The sequence below is a fragment of the Oreochromis aureus genome, linkage group 20 (assembly GCF_013358895.1).
Source record: "Oreochromis aureus strain Israel breed Guangdong linkage group 20, ZZ_aureus, whole genome shotgun sequence".
Taxonomy (NCBI): Eukaryota; Metazoa; Chordata; class Actinopteri; order Cichliformes; family Cichlidae; genus Oreochromis; species Oreochromis aureus.
The window spans coordinates 10,398,573-10,422,959 of NC_052961.1; the positions used below are offsets into that span (position 1 = coordinate 10,398,573).

Genomic DNA, 24,387 nt, shown 5'->3' on the forward strand with positions numbered 1-24,387 from the left:
TTTCCTGGAGCAGATCAGCTGCAGCACTTCCTCCTTCAGCTGGCAGCCGGCCAATGATGGTGGTGGTCAAGGACAGGGCGGAGGAGGAGGTGCGCAATCACGCGGGGGTCACATTTCTGCTAACAACATGTGTTCATCCTCTGTTACCCACAGCACATACACAGCACTGTGGGCTACGTCCCAAAAGAGTTCACACATAACCCACCAGACACAAAATACTCAAAAACACACATGAAAGGTTTAAAGAATGCAAAAAACAAATGGTGGAATAACTGCATGAGTTTTTAAATGCATTTCCTGCTGTGCAAAAAAACAACCCTGCTAAACTCCAATCGATTTGTCTCAGAAATTCTTCATATCCTGTCAATTTGTTTTACCTAATTTGATTATTTGCCTTTTTCCTGTGGGAATTCACATTGCTTCACTACACATTATATTCCTGCAGCACTTTTTAGTGCTTTCTAGCTAACATTCAGAATCCAGTGAATGCATCTGGAGCAATTTAAGGGTAAGTGTCTTGCCCAAGGTTACTTTGGCATCCAGAGTAAGTAGTAGATGACTTGCTTTACTTTCTGAGCCACAGCCAGCCCAACCTCCACTCCATTTTACATTTTTATTATAGTCTACATATATTATACTACAGATTATTTTTAGTTACCTAGATTAAATGTGAAAGAAATGTATTAAGTTTTTTTTTTCTTCCTATTTGGTTCACATATTCCTAATTTAACATCCTAACAGCAAATAAAGTGGTAAAAATTGGCATGTTGAGTTAAAATGCTTTAATCTCACAGCACTTCTGTATGTGCACTGTGTAACTGCTACCATTTGTACCTGAGTAAATGATGGGAACGCCTCTCCCAGCTTTCCTTCGCCCTCATTTTGACTTTCTGCTGCAGTAGCGAGCCTCACCTGCAGGGGCGCTGCAGCTCATAGCCCTGTTGTTTTGGCCGGGATGTGTTCCCTCTTTGCGGACGCTTGTTGTTACCGGAGGCGGACAGGTCTGCAGCTGCAGGTGTTTAGTGTTACTTCAGATCAGCTGAGGATGAAGAATCGGTTATGGTGAGTGAATATGGAGCTCGTTTTTACGCGGTTCGACTCGTTTGACTTTGAGGCGGATCAGCGGTTTGTGGACGGTCTGAAGTCAGTAAACAGAACCGAAACCGACCTGCTGGACCTGAAACTGTTCTTCTACAACAGGTAGGAAACACCTGGATCACCCGGTTAATCATTTATGTGTTTATCTACACCCCAGTGTGCACTGATTAGCTTGATTAAAAACGATAAAGTAAAAGCGTTTGAGATTCACTTTAAAAATGTTGTTTTCTGGTTTACTACATTACAGAATGGAAAGTGTTTTGCGCTCCATCACGTGTCCCAGCTTCTGCATGGTTACTGTTAGGATTTTACATCAATGGCAGAATAAACCAGCTGCACACATACAGCACTTTACTTTTATCTCTGTACGCCTCACATTGGATTTCAAGTCAATCAATCAAGATGTGACTGAACTGCAGAGTTTGAGCTTTAATTCAAGGTTATTTTTTTAATAGTTTTAACTGTTAATGAATTATACATAAGTCCCCATTTTCCGAGGCTCAATTTGTAATTGGACAACTGACTAAGAAGCAGTCTCTTGCCCTGATGAGGCCTGTTGTCTTATTTCATGACAAATGAAGCAGACAAAATATCTGATATTGATTCAACGTGTTCAATTTGTATTTTTATAGCTGCATTTTTAAATACGAGCCCCAAAGAGATGTCAGTTTCCAAGTGAGAGAGGCCATCATTAGGCTGGAAGACAAAATGAACCTATCAGAGAGCTAAAACTGTAGAAGTGGTCAAACCAACTAATCTGGGCCATTCCTTAAAAAGGAATGAAGGAATGCACTGTCCAGCTCAGCATCACCAAAAGACCTGAGACAACTAAAGTGGATGATCACAGAATTATTTCCATGGTTAAGATAAATAATAATATTCACAGCAGTTCCGAGGTCAGAATTATTAGAAATTAAAGAAAAGCAGGGCGTCCTCGCACTGGAGAAGCTGGAACTGAGAAGTGTTTGCATCTGTGCTTGAGAAACTGCAGACTAATTTGGTGTTACCTGAGTAGCATGTTTAGTTTTGTTAATGCAACTCTCCACTGATTTAGTGGAGAAGTGTCTTTGAGGATCTCATGTTTCTACTTGACCCTCTAAAGCCAGAGTCATCAAATATTTGCTAGAATTTTAACCTGAGTGTTTATTGAACCCTTTGATGGATTTAGAAGAAATTTAAAAAAAAATCTATTTGCACAAATGAGTTTGATTTTGTATTATTTTTACTACAATTTTGTGCAGTTTATTGCTTGGTTTGTTTATCTGAAACAATTTTTTTTAAATACAAAGAGATTAGGGTTACAAAAATCACACTAATGACGTAGATGTCTCAAAAACTCATATCAGACATGATACATTTACAGGTTTAAAGACGGTAATCAAGTGAATAAACTGCTTTTCCATTGTACCTTGTTAAGATCAATAATCAGCGGTGAATGCGTTAAAGCATTTTGTGATATTTACCTTCATGCCCAAACCTTTTTTTTTTTAAAATCCCACCCTTCCAAAGAAACAAAATATAAAACACAAACCTCCTCTTTTCCTGTTGTCCCCTCACAGGTTTGTCGAGCCCATTGACCGAACCGGCTACAAACAGTGGAGCTCTTCTTCCTGTGTGAGAGGCTGCCCTGATGAGGAGCTGGACCGGACGGCGTCTTCACATTCAGACTCTGAACTCAAAGCAGAAACTTCTGAACCCACAGAGACAAAGCAGCTCTCCTTTGCAGAGGTGATGCGACTGGTTCAGGAGGGAAAGGAGGTTCCCGGAGTGACAAAAGTGGACATACAGCCAAGCAACCAGAATCCTACTCCCTCTCGAATGGAGCGGATGCTGAAACCCTGGGAAACCACATCATCGTCCCCGGAGTGACCTTTGACTCTTTACAGCACTGTGTAGATAAAACTCAGTGCTCATAATAAAAAGTATGAAAGGCTGCATTGCAAACGGCATGCTGTTGTTACAACTGCTGCAGAGCAACAGTCATGTCCCCACAGCAGTCCAACATAAACATACGTACAGCGTGTCATATAAAACAGATCTACATGTCCTACACCGTCACCATGAGAACAACAGATGGAGTAAATGACATCTGTGTCTGTTGGTGTTTTCTTTGGAGAAGCTAAACTTTGATTTAATGGAAGTAACTAGAAATCTGTGGTCTGAGGTGTCAGAATGATAGCCTGTGGCTCTGAGAGGAGCCAAATTTCATATACAGCTGTCATCAAAAGTTTACTTTGTAGTTTTTAATAATATATTTGAACTGTCCTTTTTCTCAGAGTTGAATGATTGTACAACAAGCATCTTTAATTACTTTAAAAGGACTGGGTGCACATGTAACTGCCGCAGCTGTAGTTAAAATACTCTTGCATCACACCTTGACAGTTTTCTAGTTTTCTCCTATTTTTAAGATTAAGACTACCAAACCAGCAAATCATCAAAAGTGAGAAGTAGCACAGATCAAGTAAATATTTTCCATTTGCACACCGTAATCTTTAAAGGTTTTAAATGATCAATTACAGGCTAATGTGATAGTTTGCTTCTAATGATGCTGCTTCCTTGCTTCTCTCTATAAAAACCTTTTAAAATTTAGCTAAACAAAAATAATAAAAGTGGATTGGCTGGGTGGTTTTGGGTTTGAATGAACCAGCTGATCTGCCTGTGCAGGTTCTCTCTCATAGTCCAAGAACCTGCTCATTGGGTTAACCGGTGACGTGGAGAAGATGGATTTAAAGATTGCTGTAATTCAGTTTGCATTAGTTGTGTTTGTTGGTGTACTGCAAGCATTTCAGATTATCATGGATTATTCTGAGAAAAAATATGAATGGAATAATTTCAATGTGCCAAATATTTAAATTCACTTTATAGGATTATTTATCTTTTGAAAATTACAGCCTTGGTATTAAAGTTATATTTTAATTGGGTGGTGGTGGTGTTGTTTAATTGGGCATGAAACAACACAAAAACGTGTGAGGCAAAGTTTTCAAGACGTGGATTTGGAAGTTCATCTTGAGGACATATTGGTTTCAGACCCACATTAACAGCATCTGTTATTATTAAAGAGCCCAGTGTAAATGTTATGAATTCCCTTTTGCAGCTTTCCTTTATTTCACTGTGTGGGAAGAAAAAAAAAAAAAAAAGACTGGAGCAGGATATCCCAGTTTTGTTGGTCTTTATTTTGTTATCAGTAAAACAGATTTTGGCTCAAGGAAAGGCATTTTTGGCTAAACTAGTTCAGACATAAATGAAAATAAAAGACAAACTTTTTCCTTTAACAGCACCTTTTTTTTGTAATGCCTGAGTAAAATCCTATGAACACTTTCATTATGCCCCAACATTTTTCCCCCTTCACAAAGATAATTAACTATCATGCTAATATTTTTCTACGTCATTTGGTTAAAACAAAAACACTTGAACATCCGAGTACACTGCAAAACAAAAACCTACACAGTTCACTTTCAACTAATGCCAGCATAATATGGGGAGAAAAAAAAAAGAGTGTAACAAGCATGCAAAGTTAGCACCGTTGCAGTAGCACCATCAGAAATCCCAAAAGAAATGAGGTAAAAAAACAACATCTAACTTTCAGCCTCTGTTGTGTGAATATGTTGACAGTACGAAATAATTATGCGATCAAACACAGTGACTCAGGATGAAGGGTACTAAATCTTCAGTAAAACTAACATAACATTAAAAACTTAAACCTTACAGTATTTTAAAAACAGCACCAAATGTTCAGGTCTGCATCAGTGGTTTGTGTGAAGCATCAGCACTGATGTTACCTGATGTCGCTTTGAAACAGTGCATTTCTGTTATTAGTCTCTCCATCATTTACCTGATTAATCAACACTTTGGAGAACTGAAAAACATGATTACAGTACGATTTTCTGCAGCACGACATGACGAGTGTGTTGTCCCCCCCTCGTCCTCAGTCAGCAACATCATCATAATCCCCAAAAATTAGTGCTGGAAGTAACAATTAATCATTCTGCTGATTACACTTTCAAAACAATGAACTGTAGATTTTGAACTACAGAAAAATGTTACAAAGCATGAACACCACAGACCAGTAATTTTCCCCAGAGCTATTCAGCTTATATTTGGTTAAAAGGGAAAAAAAAAAGAGCAATTTTAAGACCCTGAAACTGAGAACTCGCTTTAAAAAAAATAACTAAAAGAAAATAAAAATAATTCTAAACTGTCATTATTTGATTGTTAATTATTATGAATTTATTATGATCTCAGGGATAGAAAAGCACATTTGAGAAACTGAAACAATCACTGGTGATTTCTTTTTTCTTTGCTTGATACATAACCTGAACAATAGAATTAAAAAAGATTATCATGTAATTTTCTCTAGCAAATAGCTGCAGCTGTTAGGCCATGTAATTAGACATGGACCAGCAGATTAAGCAGACGTTTCAGGTCCTTGTTTGAGGCTGCAGTTTTGATAAAACTTGTAAAACTTATGTCCTGGTGCAGTTTCGTGTTTACTGCTTGATGAAAATCAGAAAATATGGATGCTGAGTACAAAATACATACATAAACACTATGAAATTTAAAAAATTGCCACATAATATTGAATCTAACTATGAAACAGTTAAAAGTTGCATGAAAAGTTGCACTACTGTACCCCATTTTTTTTTCTACAATGACAGTCTTATTTTACAGTTCAGCAGTTTTACACATGAACGCAGCAGATGAATTAACAGTTTTTATTTTATTTTTCTAATTAAAAATTAATAATTATTGAATTTGTTAACAATGTTTGGCAGCCAGTTGCCTCAAAGTACTTTTAGAACTTCCCCTCTGTGAATTTAAACTTTCACCATGAGGGGGCAGCATTTATCAGTGGGTGTGTTGAAATGTTTCTGGATGTGTATTTTGTACACACCCAGAAACATTACCAGGCCAGGACTGCAAATATTAGTGAACTTTGAATGGCCTACATTGTTAAATAAGGGTTACACTGACCCAGTTTACCATGCTGTGGTACAATGTGGTATTACATTAAAGTACAGCCCAGCCCCACTTCAACTCCAGTGGATATCCCTTTAACAAAATACAGATTTTGAACATAAAATCAAAGGTTGTTTCTTCAAATGATGTTAAGGGCTTTATTTAGTTTCAGAACCTATTAATTTCCTGTGTTTTAAAAAATAGTTTAACTTTTTTACTGGCCAGAAAAGAAACCACTGGAAATAAAAAATAACCATTTAGAGGGGGGAAACCTGAAAATGAAGGTTTGAATGTTTAATAGTTATATTCTACCTTTTTCATGTTATAAATATACCTGCCCTTTTTGTTTTACAGCAATTAAACCATAGTTACAGTCATTTAGCCATAACTATTTCCCACTTTAGTAAACACTGCATGTTCTGACAAAGTCTGACAAAGTCTGACTTGTGTGGCTTATTAAAATACTCAGCTTGTCGTCAGTAAGCAGATTCAAAATATTTTTGATCTTGTGTAAGTAAAACTCCTTAAAAAAGACAGAATTGTAGCACAAATGCCCACTTGTGGGGTAAAAATCACCACTATTAGAAGCACCATGGTGGGATTGTTCAGACTGAGTAAAACAGTGTTTAAAGATTAAAAAATGTAAGTAAAACGCAATAAAATTCATCACAGTAAGGATTAGGTCGGACTTAAAATCCCTGCCTGGAAGGATTAAACAATAAAAACATGATAAAATACAGATCACATAGAAACAAAGCAATAATGGTTTGTGTTCACCTGTAGCTGCAGATTTGAAACCATTGCTGAGGTAGTGAGGAGGCCTGCATCACGAAGGGAGTTCAGCGGCTCTCTGGGACCTTGGACCGGGCTCAGGGTCTACATATTTGTCTCATTTTATAAGCAAAACAGACAAAAGAACAAATTAATCCTATAGTGACTGATTTTAGGCCACGTAAGGCCAGAGGAAGAAAAGCTGAGGCAAAAGATGCGTTTAGTGTGTTTTGGCTCTCCTGTGGGTCCAGAGGGAAATATCTGGCTCTTGTATGCTTCACTGCGGACATGAAGTTACCGCTAACCGTGCATGTTATCAGTTTGAAATCGCTGACACTGAACCATAACAGGAACACTTCCTGTGCATCTTTTCACATCATACAGAGTAAAAAAAAAAAAAACCCAAACCCTGACTGTAGCCTGTCATACAAAAACACTGCAGTCATATTTAATTAAAAACCTAATTAAAATCAATATGTGGATTTGATAAGCGGCTATGATCTTTCCATTCATGATTAAGGTAAGCAAGGAGACTCCACTGATCCATAAAAGCCCAAAGATGGCTCGCAAACCACCTCAGCTCACTTCATGATGCAGGCCTGTGTTCTGAGCAACCTAATTTCTTAAAAGAACCAAAAAGTGTCTGTGCCTGCTGGTGGTGGAGGATCATTGATGACTGACAGGATAAAACAAAAAAGAAATGAATTCATGAACAAAATATTTCTAAAAGTCAAAGCTACATTCGGTCCTCTAAAGAGAGACCGGAGAGTTTAAACTAACTAGCAAGGCGGGGCAGGATAAGGCATCAGGTTTACCGCTCCAGCTCTGATGCAAGGATTTGCTTCACAGTGGCTATTCACATTCAAAATAATCCTTCAGCGGGGCAAACAGGTGACGAATCACAGGCACACTCCAGGAGCGACCCAGGACTTTCTGCCTTTGCATCCGGCCCATGTTGTTCACGTCAGTGTAGTGTTTGGGGAAACCAAAAATCCTAAAAAAGGAGACCACATGGAAAATGTTATATTTTACACACACAAAGCCATAATGTTAAAAATCCTCAGATTGGTGCAATTTTTTTCTGATTTGGTTTTATCACACTCCTGTTAGAGACTGTAAAAGCAAATACAGACTAACAGAGAAGAAAACACTCACTGTGCATTCTGCACAATAATAATACACCCTTGTTTGATTCCTGTCATATGCAAACAACTGCACAGGTGATGACAGGTTGGCCTATGCAAACACAGCTGAATCCATTTCCAGTTAATGTCGGCCGACCTGTGCACACTTCCTGTTAAGAGTAAAAAGGTGCAGAGTGAAACAGGGCTGTAGTTTCCAGGTTTCCTTCATCCAATCAAATTCTCCCTGGTCTTACAATTGCTGATGTCACATCAACAAACTTCCAGAATTAATTTATCTTTGATCGGACTAAAGGAACACGGACTTTTAAAAAAGCATAATTTGACAACTTTGAAGCTCAGGGTCAGAATCAAAGATGCTGCCTTCTTTGAAGTTTACATCATTGCTCACCTGTCTGTCTCAGGACCAACTACTAAGCCCAAGTTTCATGTTTAATGCTTTAGGTTTTTAATATGAGTATATTAGAATTGGCATATCATATCTGGTCTAAAGGTAGGTACAAACTAGAAGTTATTCGCAGTGATGTGGTGACCAGACCATAGAAAGTATCAGTACAAAAAAAGAAACTTCATTACAAAGAAAAAAACCCAAACCCTGAAAACTTAGTCGGCGCTCATTTCACTTCCCATTGATGGCCTTTATTTCGCAACTACGGTCTTCTGCAAGTGACCAGCTGTCAGCTGTAAAGCGATGTGTACATGCGACTTAATAAACATTATATGTAACTAGCGTGTACTAGTAGCAGCAGCTACACCCATGTGAGGCTGAATGGGAAGAGCTGTGTAAACTACTGCAGCACATCAACGTTTTGTGGTGGTTTATATTGTTTTGCTTTTAGAAACCATTCAGGCATGTACTCAGTCAGATACTATCAGATGACACACATTAAACACACAGAAATTAAGTCATAATACACTGACAGAGATAATGTCACACTGGGAACAAATCGGTAAATAATTTATTATGCTTACTGTTCCATTTCAGTGCACCACAGGTAGTCTTCCTTGCCATTCATGTCGACGGGCAGCGGTCCCATCTTCCCCTGCCTTATTGAGTTAGACTTTGTTGTGATAGTACGGACTTTGTCAAACTGCAGGGAGAAATGTCAAATTAACATTGTTGAACACAAAATAATAGTCTCACGATTACACAAAAACTAATATTTTAAATTGTTGACACACTATTAACCTAAAACTATACCCAAACTAAACATGACCAATAAAAAAAAAAAAAAAAAAAAAAAAAAAAAAGACGTTGACCTTTGCCTGGCGTCCGGATTCCAAACAATCCTGCAGAGTCACCTTGTCGTCTAGAGATGTCGCGACAGGTCTATAAGAAATCCCAGACAGGAGTGTAAACTTGAGGCCAGTTAGCTTCAGGACTTTTTAGTACCACTCAAAAGCAAACAATCAAAACCGTAGAAAAATAAATAAATTAAAAAGACATACAAATTATTTGATTATTGTGGTTGTGTTGAGGTTCTAGTTGCACATTAAAATCCTTGCTATGATCTGCAGTGAGCCAACACAAATATTTTAGCCTGTATTGGTACATACCTGTTCATGCCAGGCAGGTTTCCCCAAAAGTAGCGTGCTCTATGAGCAGGACTGACTTTTACTGCATCGATAAGAATTGGATTACACTGCAATAGAAGGCAGAAAGCATATATTAAGCATTAAAACTTAATGCAGTATGACCCTCCACCAGACTGGTAGCAACTTTTACTTAAAGAAACATCACCTCCAGGAATCTGCAGATATCCGATTTGTCGTTGGCACTCATGAAAACCACGTTTTCAAACAACCAGAAAAACGGACGGTTGTCGTCCTCTTTCGGCCTCAACAAGGTCAGTATGCGGTAGAACTCAAAAAAGAGTCTTCCAGTACCCTCTGCAGGATCAACAGGGAAACAATTTTATTTAAAAAGATGACAAATAAACCTCTAGTGAGTCTTTATTTACTTATAGAAGTTTAGAAGTTGCATACCAAATAATCCTTTTCGAAGAGGGTTCACCATGGACAGGTCGTTACATGGACTGCCTCCAATCAGAAGATCGAAAGGACCCCATTCGGCCAGCTTCCACACACGAAGAGACACAAACTCACCATCATATACACAGAACTCAAAAAACAGGAAGGAGTTAAAATACATTTTGAGCATTCACGTGTGTCTTGCTTGTACTCACATGTTTCCTTGTAATGGTGCGAACGTCATTGACGTATTCAATCTTTCCCTCGTGCTTGACCATCCCTACAGCAATTGAATCATCACAAATCTCTGAGGCAATGTAGCGCTCGATCTTAAGGCCCAGGTCTTTGAGCACCAGATATCCTGAAATGATGTTAAAGTAAATGAAATCAAGGGAACAATTAGAAATGCACACATTTTGCCAGTTCAACACTCTTCTAGTCTTACAGTATTCAGATGATTCATATACTTGTGGGAATGTCTAATTGGAGGACTTAACACTTTCCTCTGCTTCCTGACAGATTTTCAGCTGGTTTTTAAGCCAAAAACAGGAGGATAGCTGAGGAGCTGCTCATTTTGTTCAGTTGCATTATCTAAGATCACCCTGGATACAGGTGTCAGTCACATTTATGTACGGTAATCTAGGTTATCCAAAAGATCAATGCCTCACCCCAGAACCTGAAAACAATGACTCTGAAACTAACAAATATTAACGACCAACAGAATGGTGGATGACTACCGTTAGTATTTTCACCTTTGCGTTGACTTTGACGAACTGACTACTAAGGAGTCTTTCACCTCCCAGACAGCACCATTATTGGCCCATTCAGGTCAAACGACTGACCTGATTGGTGGACAACCTGTTCAGCCACCATATTTAATTCATGTTAAATAAACCGTCTCCTATTACATTAATACAGATGCCAACTGAACCTTCCAAGGCTCTTCATTAGTATGCACAGACAGAGTGTAATGGGTATTGGCTGAGTTTTCCACACAATGTCATAAACTCACCTGTTGCAATGCCATCAAAAAGCGAGAGCACCTTGATTGGCCTGCGCTGATCAGCAGGAATTGAAGGGTAAACTCTGTGAGGCTCCTGTGGTTAAAAAATGGAATTGATTAACATTTAGAAAAAAATAAATGGCATAAACACACAGATTTAACTTAAAACTTCTTTGACTGGCAGAGCTTAAGAAAAACTAATTTCTCACCCTCAGAGAAAAACTAAATCTGAATAGTATCCGACACTGAGGGTCTGGAGCTGATCATTAAAAACCCTCAAAGAACAGACTGCTTTCAGTAATTAAAGGTGAAAGCAGGTCCATTATTAATAAAACTAAGAAGCTTTTAATAAATAATTTCATTAAATATTTGATAATATTTGATAAACTATGCTTACACACAGCCAAAGGCAACTGTCTAACATCAAATAATTGCCCCTCTTCCAGCCCCACTTCATGCATACAGTAATATCCAAGTACTCAGAAGTAAGAAACTCCCAAGGTGAAGATGATTAGGACTTCTGGGTCACGTGTAACATTAATTTTAACTTCCAGCAAAATCCTCAAAGGCGTCGACACATCTGACCTTTAACTACCAGCTTAAAAAACCAAACCTGCAGTCACTCGTCAGCCTGCAATGCCTGGTTCATAATCAGTCACACAAGTCAGGATTAAAAGGTTTTAACCTGAGTTTAACCTAAATACACTTTAACAATTTGCATTTCGTTGAATGCGACATGATGTTAAAATTAAAAATAATAATAATAATGATAATAATAAAAAAACAACCCCCACTCCCCCCAAATATCATCATATCATGAACGCACACATACACCACAAGGTCATTTTCATTAAAATGAGTCATCCTCTAATCTGGAACAAAATCTCAGTGCTGTTAAATGTTAAATTAACTGTAGTTATAGCACATGTTACCATGCTATAATTACAGTTAATATAAAAATACATATTTAAAAAAATGGTACATTGACTAATTTAACATCACCTGACTCTAAAATGAAGAAAAAGATCCCTGTATGTTGGGATAAGATCAGACAGTTTGCTTATGAAAACAAAAACTGCATTTCCAATTAAAGATAAGAGCGGCACGTACAAACTCCATTGCGCTGTTGTTGGCAAAGAAGTCTTGGATCTTCACACTCCAGTCTGCCCTGAGTTTGAGGTTTCCTTCACACTGTGATGGCTTGCATATGTAGCAGCTCCACGGATCGACATCTTTCAGCTTATCAAAGGTTTCTGGGCCCACCAGGATGTTCACACAGTCCTTACAGTAGCATCTGGGAGACAATAAAAAAAGAACATCAATCTCAGAAAGTTGATTCTGGTTATTTGGATGTAGCGTTTTCAGTGTGAGAAACTTTTCGGCACTCATCCAACTGATAAAGACAGAAGAGAGACTGAAGAAGTTTTTAGAGGCTGACAAAACATAAATATGAAACTCAGGGGTTTGTGAACTGATACAAAGACCTTAAGAGAGGTGAGGGGGTAGGACATGAGATAAAGGTACTTTGTGAGATAAAGGGAGAGGTTAGTGAATGACACTTTGATGTACATCTTCTCTCATTTGGTGGACTCACAGGAGTTACTCAATAGTATATACATCCACCATATTAAAAGGCAGTGGACACAACGGACCAGCTGTTGTAAGTTGTTTGTTTAAAGCACCCCAGTTTTAAAGTCTGCATAGGCTGAGTTCAGCAGACAAGTGCCACTAAAGACACATGTCCAATATCCTCAGTTTCCATGAAAACTAGTTTCTCATTACTTTTGTAATTCATCCTGACGTTATCGTGCATCACAAAAAAAACAAAACAAACTGACATGATAATACTCCTGGATTCAGCGATTTGGCATTCTTTATGCCACAGACAATATGATAAAAATGATTTACAAATGACATCATTCTCCCTCTTAAAACCACAGAAGATAAGCCTGTTAAGCCAATGGTAGAGATTTTGACTATACAATCTTACTGCGATAGCGCATTTTGATGATGTCATCATGCTGCGGCTGTTTTGGTCGAAAGCATGGCAGCGGCTGCAAGCATGGAGCTTATGGGTGGGGAGGAGGAGGTGCTCATAAAGAAGACCGGTGCGACGTCGGTCATATGCACCTGGTTTGGGTTTAAGCAGTCGGATGTTGAGCAGAAAAATATCATCTGCAAATTATGCCGGGTGACAGTAACAGCGAAGAGAGGATATACAAGTAATTTGTTTTATCACCTTAAAACAAAGCACGTTTTGGAATCTGAGGAAAGTCAAAAACTGCGCCTTCCACAAATGCCCAGTCAGTCAAGTGGAAAGAAAAAAAGTGGCCCTACACCTAACCCTACACACCAGCAGACTGATATTTTCCAAGCCTTTTCCAAAGTTACTCCACATGAGAAAACGAATCAGCGGTGGATATCACAAATGCCATTACCGTGTACTTGTGTCGCTGTTTCTTACAGTGGAGAAAAGCGGCTTTATGATTAAGACACTCGATCCACGTTATGAGGTACCTGGTCACAAACATTTTAGCTGAACTGTAATGCCCAAAGTGTAATTAAAAAAAAAAGTTTTGCACAATAAATGTTCTTAAAATGGCATTCTATACTTTTTTGAAGTGTGTTTATTCTTCTGCAATGTATCTGGTGTGTGTATCCCACCCACTCTAACCAGATGCCCAGATCACCTCAGCTGGATCCATTTGACCAGCAAGAGCAGCAGTTCTCCTCCAAGCACCCAGCAAATAACTGAGCTGCTCACCCTGATGCTGAGCATTGCCACAATATACTCTTTCAGTCATTTAGATCATGTGACCATAGATGAAGGTTTTAATAGTCATGGCTTCACATCAAAAGCTTCGCCTTTTGGCTCAGCTCTCGTTTTATGATGACAGGACAGTACAATGTGTGTAGTGTTTGTAGTAGGTAAACAGATGTACACAGAGTGGACCACAGGAAACATTAGTGAAGCCAATGTTAGACGTCAATTTAATGACTTCACTGCAAATATTATAAAAGCTTCCCAATGTCTAAATGCCTCTCTTCTGATTATAGTTTTCTGATTAAGAAGAAGCAACAAGGGGTTATCCAGTGTGCTTTGGGCTCTGTGAAATTCTTTTTTGTCTTCCCTCCCTGCAGGAAAAATTCTGAGACCACAAAACACATTGGCAGTGTCTCTGTAGCAGGATCAAACAACAAGAACAACACAATTCTGATGAGCAAATGTGAAGTTTTAGTGGTTTAATGATGCCAGGAGGAAGACTTTAAACTACTTGCATCCTTCAAAGGATTATGGAAACTGTAGCCTGGTGCAGTCATCTCAAATTTGTCTCATGGAACAGGCCTATAAAAGTCAGAGTTTGTCATGAGCAAGTTCATGAGTCCATCATCAAGAGGTTCTCTCAGATATTTCTGTAACATTCTGATATTAATTGCTGAACTTTTTTTTGCTTATTGAAATGTTTTTACCTAAGCGAAAGTCACATTGAGAAACCATAAATATCAATATGTTTGCGTGTGAATAAGAAAACCTGTGGAGTTTTTACCTGCAGCAGCTGGGATTGCCACACAGAATGACCTCTAAGCCTGCACAGCATATGGTGCAGTATGACTGGTAGCCGTCGTCATCGTAGCGGTACAAGGTTTCTGTGAAGTTCTCCTGTAAACAGAAGGTTGTTTTCAGATTTTAACAGAGGACATCCTTCAGTTAATGGCTAAATATCGACACAGCAGGCTGTGGGAGAAACAGAATCTTTGTGCTATTACATTACCTTGCATTTTAGACAAAGACCACCTTTAAATAATGGGTGCTGGACGTCAATATCAGTAGATCCACAAGACAAACAAAAATCTAAAGGGGAAAAAAAGAGAAGAAAGTTGTGTTTATATTAGTAGTTTTAAATCAAGTGTCTTCCACATTAGCTAAAGAACTTACCTTCAATTGTTTTTCCCTTTTCTTTGACGCCTTCTATTATTGATTCTGTAATGAAATATTCACACGCAATAAAAATAATGATGGCAACATAAAATCAGTTGCTTCATTTAGTAGTTTCCTCACAAATATCTCTTTACAAGTACAAAATAAAAAAATAACATGCACCTTTGTTATAGATGATGGCGGGGACATTTCCCTTATTTTTCAAAACATATTTTCTTTTCGCCGGAGGCGGGGCGTCAGACAGAGTCGAGTCAGAGGAATGACCATGTGGAGAAGAGTCTTTAAGAGGCAGAAAACAAAGAAAAGATTAAAAAATTGGATGTTTTTAAGAAGCATCTTTGGCACCAAGAAAAAGGAAGAAGGAAAATAAAATATGGTGCTTTATAAAGAAAGTAAGAAAGAATTAAAAATAAACAGACATACCAACAGGTATAAATCCATCAGGTCCTGTTGGCAGAAATCCTTCAAAGGCCCAGTCCAACATCAGCTTCAGCTCTTTTTCTTCATTGCCTTGAGCCTCAGGAAAAGACTTTCCACACCTCTCACCTGCCAACTGCAAATTATACATGTCATCAAAATCTGGAGTATGGTACAAGTACAACAAGGTCCAGCAGCTTGATGCTATGGTACATGAAACGGTCACTCTGTTATTTAATTTCCATTGTAATAGACCATCCTGCTGTTAACCTCATAACATTCACTGACCTGAATATAAGTAGAGTGAAAACAGACATCATTTGAAAGTGCATAATCAAATGATTCAAACACTTAACATGACACCACAGCAACGATAATTCCTCACTTTGTACCAAGATTGATTACACAGCACAACTGTTTTTACCAACATCTGTAAGGACACATACAGTGGCTTGCAAAAGTATTCGGCCCCCTTGAACTTTTCCACATTTTGTCACATTACAGCCACAAACATGAATCAATTTTATTGGAATTCCACGTGAAAGACCAATACAAAGTGGTGCACACGTGAGAAGTGGAACGAAAATCATACATGATTCCAAACATTTTTTACAAATAAATAACTGAAAAGTGGGGTGTGTGTAATTATTCGGCCCCCTGAGTCAATACTTTGTAGAACCACCTTTTGCTGCAATTCTAGCTGCCAGTCTTTTAGGGTATGTCTCTACCAGCTTTGCACATCTACAGACTGAAATTCTTGCCCATTCTTCTTTGCAAAACAGCTCCAGCTCAATCAGATTAGATGGACAGCGTTTGTGAACAGCAGTTTTCAGATCTTGCCACAGATTCTCGATTGGATTTAGACACCAGACAGGTCAGGGATAAAGTTATTGAGAAATTTAAAGCAGGCTTAGGCTACAAAAAGATTTCCCAAGCCTTGAACATCCCACGGAGCACTGTTCAAGCAATCATTCAGAAATGGAAGGAGTATGGCACAACTGTAAACCTACCAAGACAAGGCCGTCCACCTAAACTCACAGGCCGAACAAGGAGAGCGCTGATCAGAAATGCAGCCAAGAGGCCCATGGTGACTCTGGACGAGCTCCAGAGATCTACAGCTCAGGTGGGGGAATCTGTCCATAGGACAACTATTAGTCGTGCACTGCACAAAGTTGGCCTTTATGGAAGAGTGGCAAGAAGAAAGCCATTGTTAACAGGAAACCATAAGAAGTCCCATTTGCAGTTTGCCACAAGCCATGTGGGGGACACAGCAAACATGTGGAAGAAGGTGCTCTGGTCAGATGAGACCAAAATGGAACTTTTGGCCAAAATGCAAAACGCTATGTGTGGCGGAAAACTAACACTGCACATCACTCTGAACACACCATCCCCACTGTCAAATATGGTGGTGGCAGCATCTTGCTCTGGGGGTGCTTCTCTTCAGCAGGGACAGGGAAGCTGGTCAGAGTTGATGGGAAGATGGATGGAGCCAAATACAGGGCAATCTTGGAAGAAAACCTCTTGGAGTCTGCAAAAGACTTGAGACTGGGGCGGAGGTTCACCTTCCAGCAGGACAACCACCCTAAACGTAAAGCCAGGGCAACAATGGAATGGTTTAAAACAAAACATATCCATGTGTTAGAATGGCCCAGTCAAAGTCCAGATCTAAATCCAATCGAGAATCTGTGGCAAGATCTGAAAGCTGCTGTTCACAAACGCTGTCCATCTAATCTGACTGAGCTGGAGCTGTTTTGCAAAGAAGAATGGGCAAGGATTTCAGTCTCTAGATGTGCAAAGCTGGTAGACACATACCCTAAAAGACTGGCAGCTAGAATTGCAGCAAAAGGTGGTTCTACAAAGTATTGACTCAGGGGGCTGAATAATTACGCACACCCCACTTTGCAGTTATTTATTTGTAAAAAATGTTTGGAATCATGTATGATTTTCGTTCCACTTCTCACGTGTACACCACTTTGTATTGGTCTTTCACCTGGAATTCCAATAAAATTGATTCATGTTTGTGGCTGTAATGTGACAAAATGTGGAAAAGTTCAAGGGGGCCGAATACTTTTGCAAGCCACTGTATCTGAGTCTAGCAAACATAAGTCTTCAGTGTTTTTGTAATAAAAGGTTGCTCAGTCAGTTTGTTCCATTTAGCAAATGTTTTGAAATCAAGCCATGGTTTTGATTGACCTACTGAAAGAGTAACTTCAATAGATAACCATTTATACCTATACTTGACTTGATGTAGTCTTTTCCTAAAGCCCCAGTCACACCAGTTTGGCGACCCACTGGTCACTTCGTAAAAATCTGTGCTCCATGAGCCGCTGGCAAGAGGCTTCAAGAGGGTGCATGCTGTTGTCAGTACAAAGTGCTGCACCAACCACCAACTTTGATTGGTTTGGTCATTAGCAGGTTGATCCAGTCATTCATAATTATGTGTGGAAGATTTCGACTTGTCTGCAAACACAGTCCAACTACTCCCTAAGTGGAACTGTGACAAGTACAAGACAAGCCAGAAATAGCGACATTTCGCTTTCCAAGTAAAAGCTGCGTCTTTTGAAACGTGTTGGTTTCAGGAGGCACAACTTTCGCCTTTCCAAGCTTAGTGGTTAATTAACGAGTGCTTAAAGAGAAGTTGGTGTCTTCCATGCAACTACAGGTGACTATGGCCATCTTCTACTGACCAAAGCAAACAGTTGTTTTTGGTGCAGCACCCTCTTCCACTTTCACCAAGTGACAACCGGCAATCACTCACCAAATGGTTAGGGAATAAATAATGTTGAACCCATGGCAACATGAGGTTGCCAGGTTGCTCTTTCATGGAGCTCATGAGCATCTGATGAACTAAACCTGAAATGTCATATCAGCCTGAGATGGCTGATGAAAGTAAGATTTGTGAACTATTTCTTGAGTTTTTAAACTTTTTACCATAAGTTATTCACCATTAGAACTACATTAGTTTGGTTTAGCAACACAGACTAATATGTCTGTGAAGGTTTTTCAGTCATCATAGTCTAAGGAGCTTGGAAAGAAAAGGGTCTTTGAACAGAGGCGGTGGCTTGTGACACCAAGTGTCTGCCATCTATAATCCAGTTTTGAGATCATTTCCCAGACGCCTTAATGCCCACTCACATCCTGGGCCATTTGACCTCAGGAAACCACATGATTGGGTGGGGCAAGGTTTCACAATGAGCTCACCCGATACCTTGGCTGATTGTGACATACACCCGTCTTCATACCTTGGCTCATGTGATTAGGTAGAGGATCATTAGGGGGTTGTCCCTCTTGGGTGGACACTCCCACAGGGCTTAAATCTGGGACTCTCCACCATTTGACCCTAGAACTGAAGAAGCTTCTCGGATGAGAGGTGAAACGTCTTCATGCAACTTAAAGAAGTTGAGATGCTTTTCTTTCCAAGCTCCTTAGACAAACTAATATGAATATAATATGAAGATAAATGGCACATGAAAGACAACACAAAATATAAAGTAGTATAAAACATTTAAGACTACCTCAAGGATTTGGTAGATTGCTTTCTTGTATATGGGCAAGCTGGCAAAGGAGTTTTTGCAGAAGCACCTAGTGAAGGCAGCAAATGGCGTAAGACCCTCAGTGTATACCTGCAACAGAAAGAAAATCAGATGTAAACAAAATCTGAGAATTGTTTCTGCATCATGAGCAAATAATGCTCAGCTTACGGTTGTGCATTGTAATTCTAACCTCTGAGAACATCCCGTCTCCAAACCACTCCACCCTCCGCATACCCACAGGAGCGCACTTGGTTTTCCATGCCACCACCATCCCAGGCCACCAGTTAAACCCCTTAATCTTACCCCACACCAGCACTCCTGTAAGAAACCCTTTACCATCCTGCAGCAAAAATACAAAAACAAAAGCAGATTATTCACATTTTCTTATAAACAGACACAGACACTTTATATGATTCAACTGTCAGTGTCTCTGTATGCATCTGTTGTTTGGTTTTTTGTGTTTCTTTGAAATAAAGCAGCAGTAACATTACCTGGTAGGCCGGTTTACGTCGTGCTCTGGTTGGTGTGTGTTTATTGGGCGTTGAAGAGTCTTCCGACTGGAAGTCAACCACATTTAGGTAAAAAAAGAAGTCAAAGAAGTAAAAGGTAATATATATTTTTAGAGGATGATCAGTGTCTTTAAAAGAAAAACAAAGGTTGTGACTGTAATCATATTTGAATTGCATTTGTGGCACAATGTGTTAAAATGAAGGTACGGAGCTACAAGTGTTAAGATTCATTCATTCGTTTTGTTTCATGCGTCATAATACACTCTAATATGATTACTTAAATTGAGAGTCTTTTACTGTAATTTGAATTTCAATATTATGGAAGGTTTAATAACTGGACAACATCATTCCCCTTTACCTTTTCTCTAAACTGACCTCAGGTGAACAAAGCGAATGATGAAACTGAATGAAATGAAGTTAGATGTGGGACTAGATTCTGATCAGTTTTTCCTCTCAACAATTTCTCTCCCTCAACTTTGTTAGTGCTGTGTTTTTGTTTTTAGTACTCCAAATCACAGATTTTTTTTTTCCTTTTTCAAATTAAGAGTCCTCTCCAAAATTAGCTGCTACTGACTAATCACAACTAGTTTCACTGTCAGTTATCGGAAACTGCTGGTGTTCCTTTGTGCTGAAGTTAGTCATAATGGACTTCTGCGCTTTCAAACGTTTCTTTGTCTTCCTGTTCTGCTCTGACGTTGCTAAATCTCTCAGTCTATGTGAACTTTACTTTACCAAAGTAAAAGTAAGACTTTTAAAAACCTTTGTAATTTAGGATTTCAAAGAATTGCATCAAATGTATGAGATATGAGTGACAAAATCAAACTTATCAAAAATGATACATTTTTACATTTAGCTTTTACATATGTGGAAAATATGCAACTGTTGGGCAAAGAAAAAGGAGCAGAAGAGGCTAAAAACATGTTTAGTGGAGAGACCATGTTAGTGAGGCAAGGCTGAAATGGTTTGGACACATGCAGAGGAGGGATAGTGGATATGTTGGAAAAAGGGTGTTAAAGCTGGAGCTGCCAGGCAGGAGGAAAAGCGGAAGATGGCAGACGAAGCTAGGGATAAAGTGAGATGGAAGCAGATGATCTGTGGTGACTCCTAAAAGTAGCAGCTGAAAAAAGAAGAAAATTATATCTTCATGCTGAAGGTGGAAAATGAATTTCCAAGTGCCCCACCGTAATCTCACAATCAGCCGTGTCCGCACAGAAGTAATAAAAGCTGCATTTACACAGCTCTACTTCTGTCCCCACTATGCACCAGAATAGTTGAAGCAGCCAGGCCTAAAAACTTTTCTGGCAGAAATCCCCTGAATTCCTATTTATGTCTTTGAATTAAGCAATTTGAACAAAGTTAGGAACTTGAGACCAATCATGGGTGTGTATCAGTATGAGCAAGGTAAGGAGGTCCATAACAGGTTAAATCTAAAAAAAGACATCTAGTTAGCTGGCACTAATAAGAAAAGGGATCCATTTTCTAGAATCTCGGGACTGGTTTTCCCATAAAGGATCTCATACTCTCTGTTTACATTCATCCTGTAATTTATTGCCATCTTTTGGCTATTGTTTCTGGATGGAAGCTACCATGAATTTGTTGTTTCTGTAATTTTCGTGGTCATGTCCCGTTTCCTGTTGTCTAAGGCCCATTCTTAGAAAACTAAAAGTGGAAAGCAGCACTTTTTGCAAGTTCTGACATGCAGAGCGTAGGTAAACTCTTACAGCAGACTAACAGGAGACAAGTGTGCTAGTCAAACTGCCACCGGCTCAGCTTCCCCTGCTCTGTCAATAGTAACACCGCATGTATCTAACACACAGATCTCTAAGGGAATTAAGCATCTACAAGACACCAGCAGAAAGCAAACAAGCAAAATGTACTCAAGGATGCAGTTTGAAGCAGATTTTTATCATTCCTTCAGCACATTAACGAGGAAGACGCTCACACTTCAGATTAGAAGACGATCAACTCCTTGTTCAAGCGGGAACATTTTTTATTCAGTATTATCAATACTCAGATAATTTCGCTCTTACTCAAGTAGATATTTTTGTCAACTAATGTCTGATGTTTTATTACTTTTGAAATTTTAAAATCAAGAAGCTCAAACATTGTTTGTTTTTTTGTTCATTTTTAAATTCTAGCATTTTATGGCCCAGTGGTATTTTGGTAGTATACTCGAGTACACCTACCACATCATCTTGGGACCCCAGTTCATTTTTGCTGTCCTTATCAAGACCTATGGGTTTGGACCAGGTGTTATCACCAGCCTGAAACACTGTACGGGCCTTTGGCTTCTGGCGCAAGCTGCTCTCCCAGCCAAAATTTCCCCTACTGGTCCCCTGAGAGACAGCATTGTCATTACACACAAAAAACATGCACATGCAAATGTTAACCAAAACACACGCACACACACGCCTTCATATAGGCAAACTCCACTTCATCTTCCTCATTATGGAAACTATGAAGGGCAACAGGGTGTTAGTACATGAAAGGGACTTAAGAGAGAAATGCAAAAATAAAACGTTCAGCTATTATATCACATTTTAAACTTCACATAATTTACCATTCAAAGGCTGAATAGCCACATCATCTGCCCATAAGTCTAAAATGTTTTAGAGCAGTAGATCAGAAAGCAGAGGATTAACAGAGAGAAAAAAATCTTTTACCTCTTTCCATAAGGCACCATTCACTCCAAGTTTATTTTCATATCCATCACCTGGCTCTTTGGAAACAGTATTATATTATTGGTTTTTTTAGTGCACTGCAATCTACAAAATAAACAACATGATATTTTAAAATGTTGTACATCAGGCAGATATAACTGTAGAGTTTTTTCCCTTTACCTATTTTTGTAAGGCGAACTTCACATGGTTTCACTTTCAAAGGAAGGCCATTCTGACCTAGAACATGAATGCGCAGAGTTAAATATGCAATCACTCTCACTCAACTTCTTTTACATTTAAATCAGATCATCTCAAAGCTGCAGAGGAAAAAAAACACATCAAAACTTTTGTGTTGTTGGTGTTGTTTAATTGTTTCAACTATTAGTCAGGGACCGTGTCTGGACACCAGCTGTATTTGTAAATGCTAGAAAGGTCCAGTCTGCTTTGATACCAGATCAGAAGAGTTCAAAATAAGGAGAAATGCTCATTTGTTTTTTCCTTATAATACATCTCCGCCCAGCTTCCTGGAGACCATATCAGAAATATGTTGTAAAACCGGTTTGTGGGTTACTCTTGTTTGTTCTTTGTATGTCTACCAGTCTACCAGAGAGAACAGGGAAGTTAAACGTACGAAAAGCTGAAGTGAAACCAAGTGTGGGGGAAAAGTATCCACTGCAGGCACTCTCCATACTTTCCACACTGTATGTTTTGATGTATTTTCAGACCTCTTCAATTCCCTTTAAACTCCACAAATTAAGCATAAGAAGCAGTAGTAGTAATACCACCTTTTCCATGTTATCAAGGGCTATACCAAATTATTATGATCATCTCATGCATGAAAGGTTATTTGTTTATGAGGTTATCATTTAAAACTCAAATTAGGTGGAAATTTAACACGCTCTTCTTACCTCGTGTACGAACTTGATAGTTCTTGCTGCTGTCAGAGAAATTGTCAGACGTAACATCCAACTCACTTTCTGTTAAGGCTTCACTGTCAGAGACTCCACGAACATGATCATTCTGCAAGGCCTTAAAAACAACATAAAGATGGCATCAAGTGAAAAAAATTAAAAGGAAACACAAGTAGATTTTGCACCTTTATTATTTCAGTGTCACATTGTTATGCTGGCATAGTAAAGGTTTTGTTTGTAGGTCCTTTTAACCCAGATATTTCCCTCCTAATTCTTAACTTTTATTTATATATTTTAGTGCTGTCAGCGTTAATCTCTTTAAAATGACATTAACGCCATAACTGCATTAATGCAGCAAATGTCAGTTAACGAGTTACCGCGGATTGCCCTGTGTGTGGGGCTGGACGGCGTCAATGCGTTAACGCAATGCGTTAACAGCCCCATGCACGGGGCGATCCGCGGTAACTCGTTAACTGACATTTGCTGTATTAATGCAGTTATGGCGTTAATGTCATTTTAAAGAAATTAACGCTGACAGTACTAATTTATTTCTCTTCAATCTATCAATTTATCTGACCTAAAGTTGTGATGCCACTGGGCTAAGCAGGTTACTGCTGACATCCTTTTCCACAGCTATGTTTTTCAGTTCCTTCTGGGCGATCCAGAGTTGTGACAGAGCCACACAAGCTATAATGTCTCCTCAGAATTCTGGCTCTACCCTCTCCTCCCAGTTTGTCTGGAAACCTCCAAATGGAGGCTTCCTCCTGATCAGATACATGGCTGAGTCCTTTTGTTTCAAAGGAGCAGTGATTCTACTCCTCTGAATCAAACCTTTGAATCTAGTTTGATTTGATAGTGTTTTAATTCTTGGGGATTTTACCATTTCAACAGTTTTTTTAGTCAAAGGCCCCACTCATGAATGTGGCCACACACTGGACTGACGTTTTATCGTTTCATTTGCATCTCTGTGATATTCAAATTTATGCTCTAAACTCTTCTCACCATATGCCTTTCAAAATTGAAACTTCTGCACCCAGAGAACCTGTCAAACCTCTTTGCCTGCATGTAGATCCCACATGATTATTTCTGCTATGACTAAACATTTTTATTGCGTATCAGAACACTAATCTTGCCCTGTCTTTGGACAGGTATCTCCCTCAGTTGCCTTCTGTTCATCTGTTTACTTTCCTACTCTACTTGAGTAAATATCCTGTCCTCTTAAAATAAGTCACTCAGGCTACTGGAAGGATTTGTAGCAGAGCTGATAGGAAATTAAGATTTCCTTTGATATGTTAAAGGAAGCTCTAACAAAAAGATCAAACTTGATTAAATATCATCTCTAACAACTGCCATACACCCCACATTTGATTTAACACTAATAATGCCATTATCAGTCCCTCATCCACTAATTCCAGAGAGTCCAGCTGTATGTGAAAAGTTTTTACTCTGATCTCTGGTCAGTGTTTGCTGTTTTTA

General features: G+C 38.9%; 2 protein-coding genes across 5 annotated transcripts in view; one reads left to right on the plus strand and one right to left on the minus strand.

Annotated features, from left to right (window-relative positions):
- The first annotated feature begins 966 nt into the window (after positions 1-966).
- Positions 967-4,370, plus strand: LOC116317180 (uncharacterized protein C6orf226 homolog). The gene is made up of 2 exons (XM_031735868.2): positions 967-1,200; positions 2,658-4,370. Exons 1-2 carry the CDS (start codon positions 1,073-1,075, stop codon positions 2,965-2,967), a joined length of 438 nt encoding a protein of 145 aa, XP_031591728.1. The 5' UTR covers positions 967-1,072; the 3' UTR covers positions 2,968-4,370.
- Positions 4,253-24,387, minus strand: part of dnmt3ba (DNA (cytosine-5-)-methyltransferase 3 beta, duplicate a) — a 28,383-nt gene continuing 8,248 nt past the window's right edge. For 3 of the 4 annotated variants that reach the window (XM_031735885.2, XM_039604205.1, XM_039604206.1), the window contains 21 exons: positions 22,909-23,029; positions 22,181-22,237; positions 22,004-22,059; positions 21,527-21,676; positions 19,323-19,388; positions 19,022-19,171; positions 18,814-18,921; positions 15,305-15,434; positions 15,044-15,160; positions 14,879-14,923; positions 14,715-14,794; positions 14,490-14,602; positions 12,052-12,235; positions 10,951-11,035; positions 10,154-10,299; positions 9,954-10,044; positions 9,709-9,857; positions 9,525-9,610; positions 9,228-9,297; positions 8,940-9,058; positions 4,253-7,819 (listed from right to left, as the gene is read on the minus strand). In XM_031735885.2, coding sequence (XP_031591745.1) covers positions 7,678-7,819; positions 8,940-9,058; positions 9,228-9,297; positions 9,525-9,610; positions 9,709-9,857; positions 9,954-10,044; positions 10,154-10,299; positions 10,951-11,035; positions 12,052-12,235; positions 14,490-14,602; positions 14,715-14,794; positions 14,879-14,923; positions 15,044-15,160; positions 15,305-15,434; positions 18,814-18,921; positions 19,022-19,171; positions 19,323-19,388; positions 21,527-21,676; positions 22,004-22,059; positions 22,181-22,237; positions 22,909-23,029 — 2,265 coding nt within the window. In that variant the 3' untranslated portion in view covers positions 4,253-7,677. The remainder of the gene's footprint in view (positions 7,820-8,939; positions 9,059-9,227; positions 9,298-9,524; positions 9,611-9,708; positions 9,858-9,953; positions 10,045-10,153; positions 10,300-10,950; positions 11,036-12,051; positions 12,236-14,489; positions 14,603-14,714; positions 14,795-14,878; positions 14,924-15,043; positions 15,161-15,304; positions 15,435-18,813; positions 18,922-19,021; positions 19,172-19,322; positions 19,389-21,526; positions 21,677-22,003; positions 22,060-22,180; positions 22,238-22,908; positions 23,030-24,387) is intronic. The other variant, XM_039604207.1, reaches the window with a different exon arrangement.

Coding starts and splice junctions, on each gene's coding strand:
- LOC116317180 (XM_031735868.2), top strand. CDS start 1,073: ATGGAGCTCGTTTTTACGCGGTTCGACTCGTTTGACTTTGAGGCGGAT. Junction 1,201..2,657: donor AAACTGTTCTTCTACAACAG/GTAGGAAACACC, acceptor GTCCCCTCACAG/GTTTGTCGAGCCCATTGACC.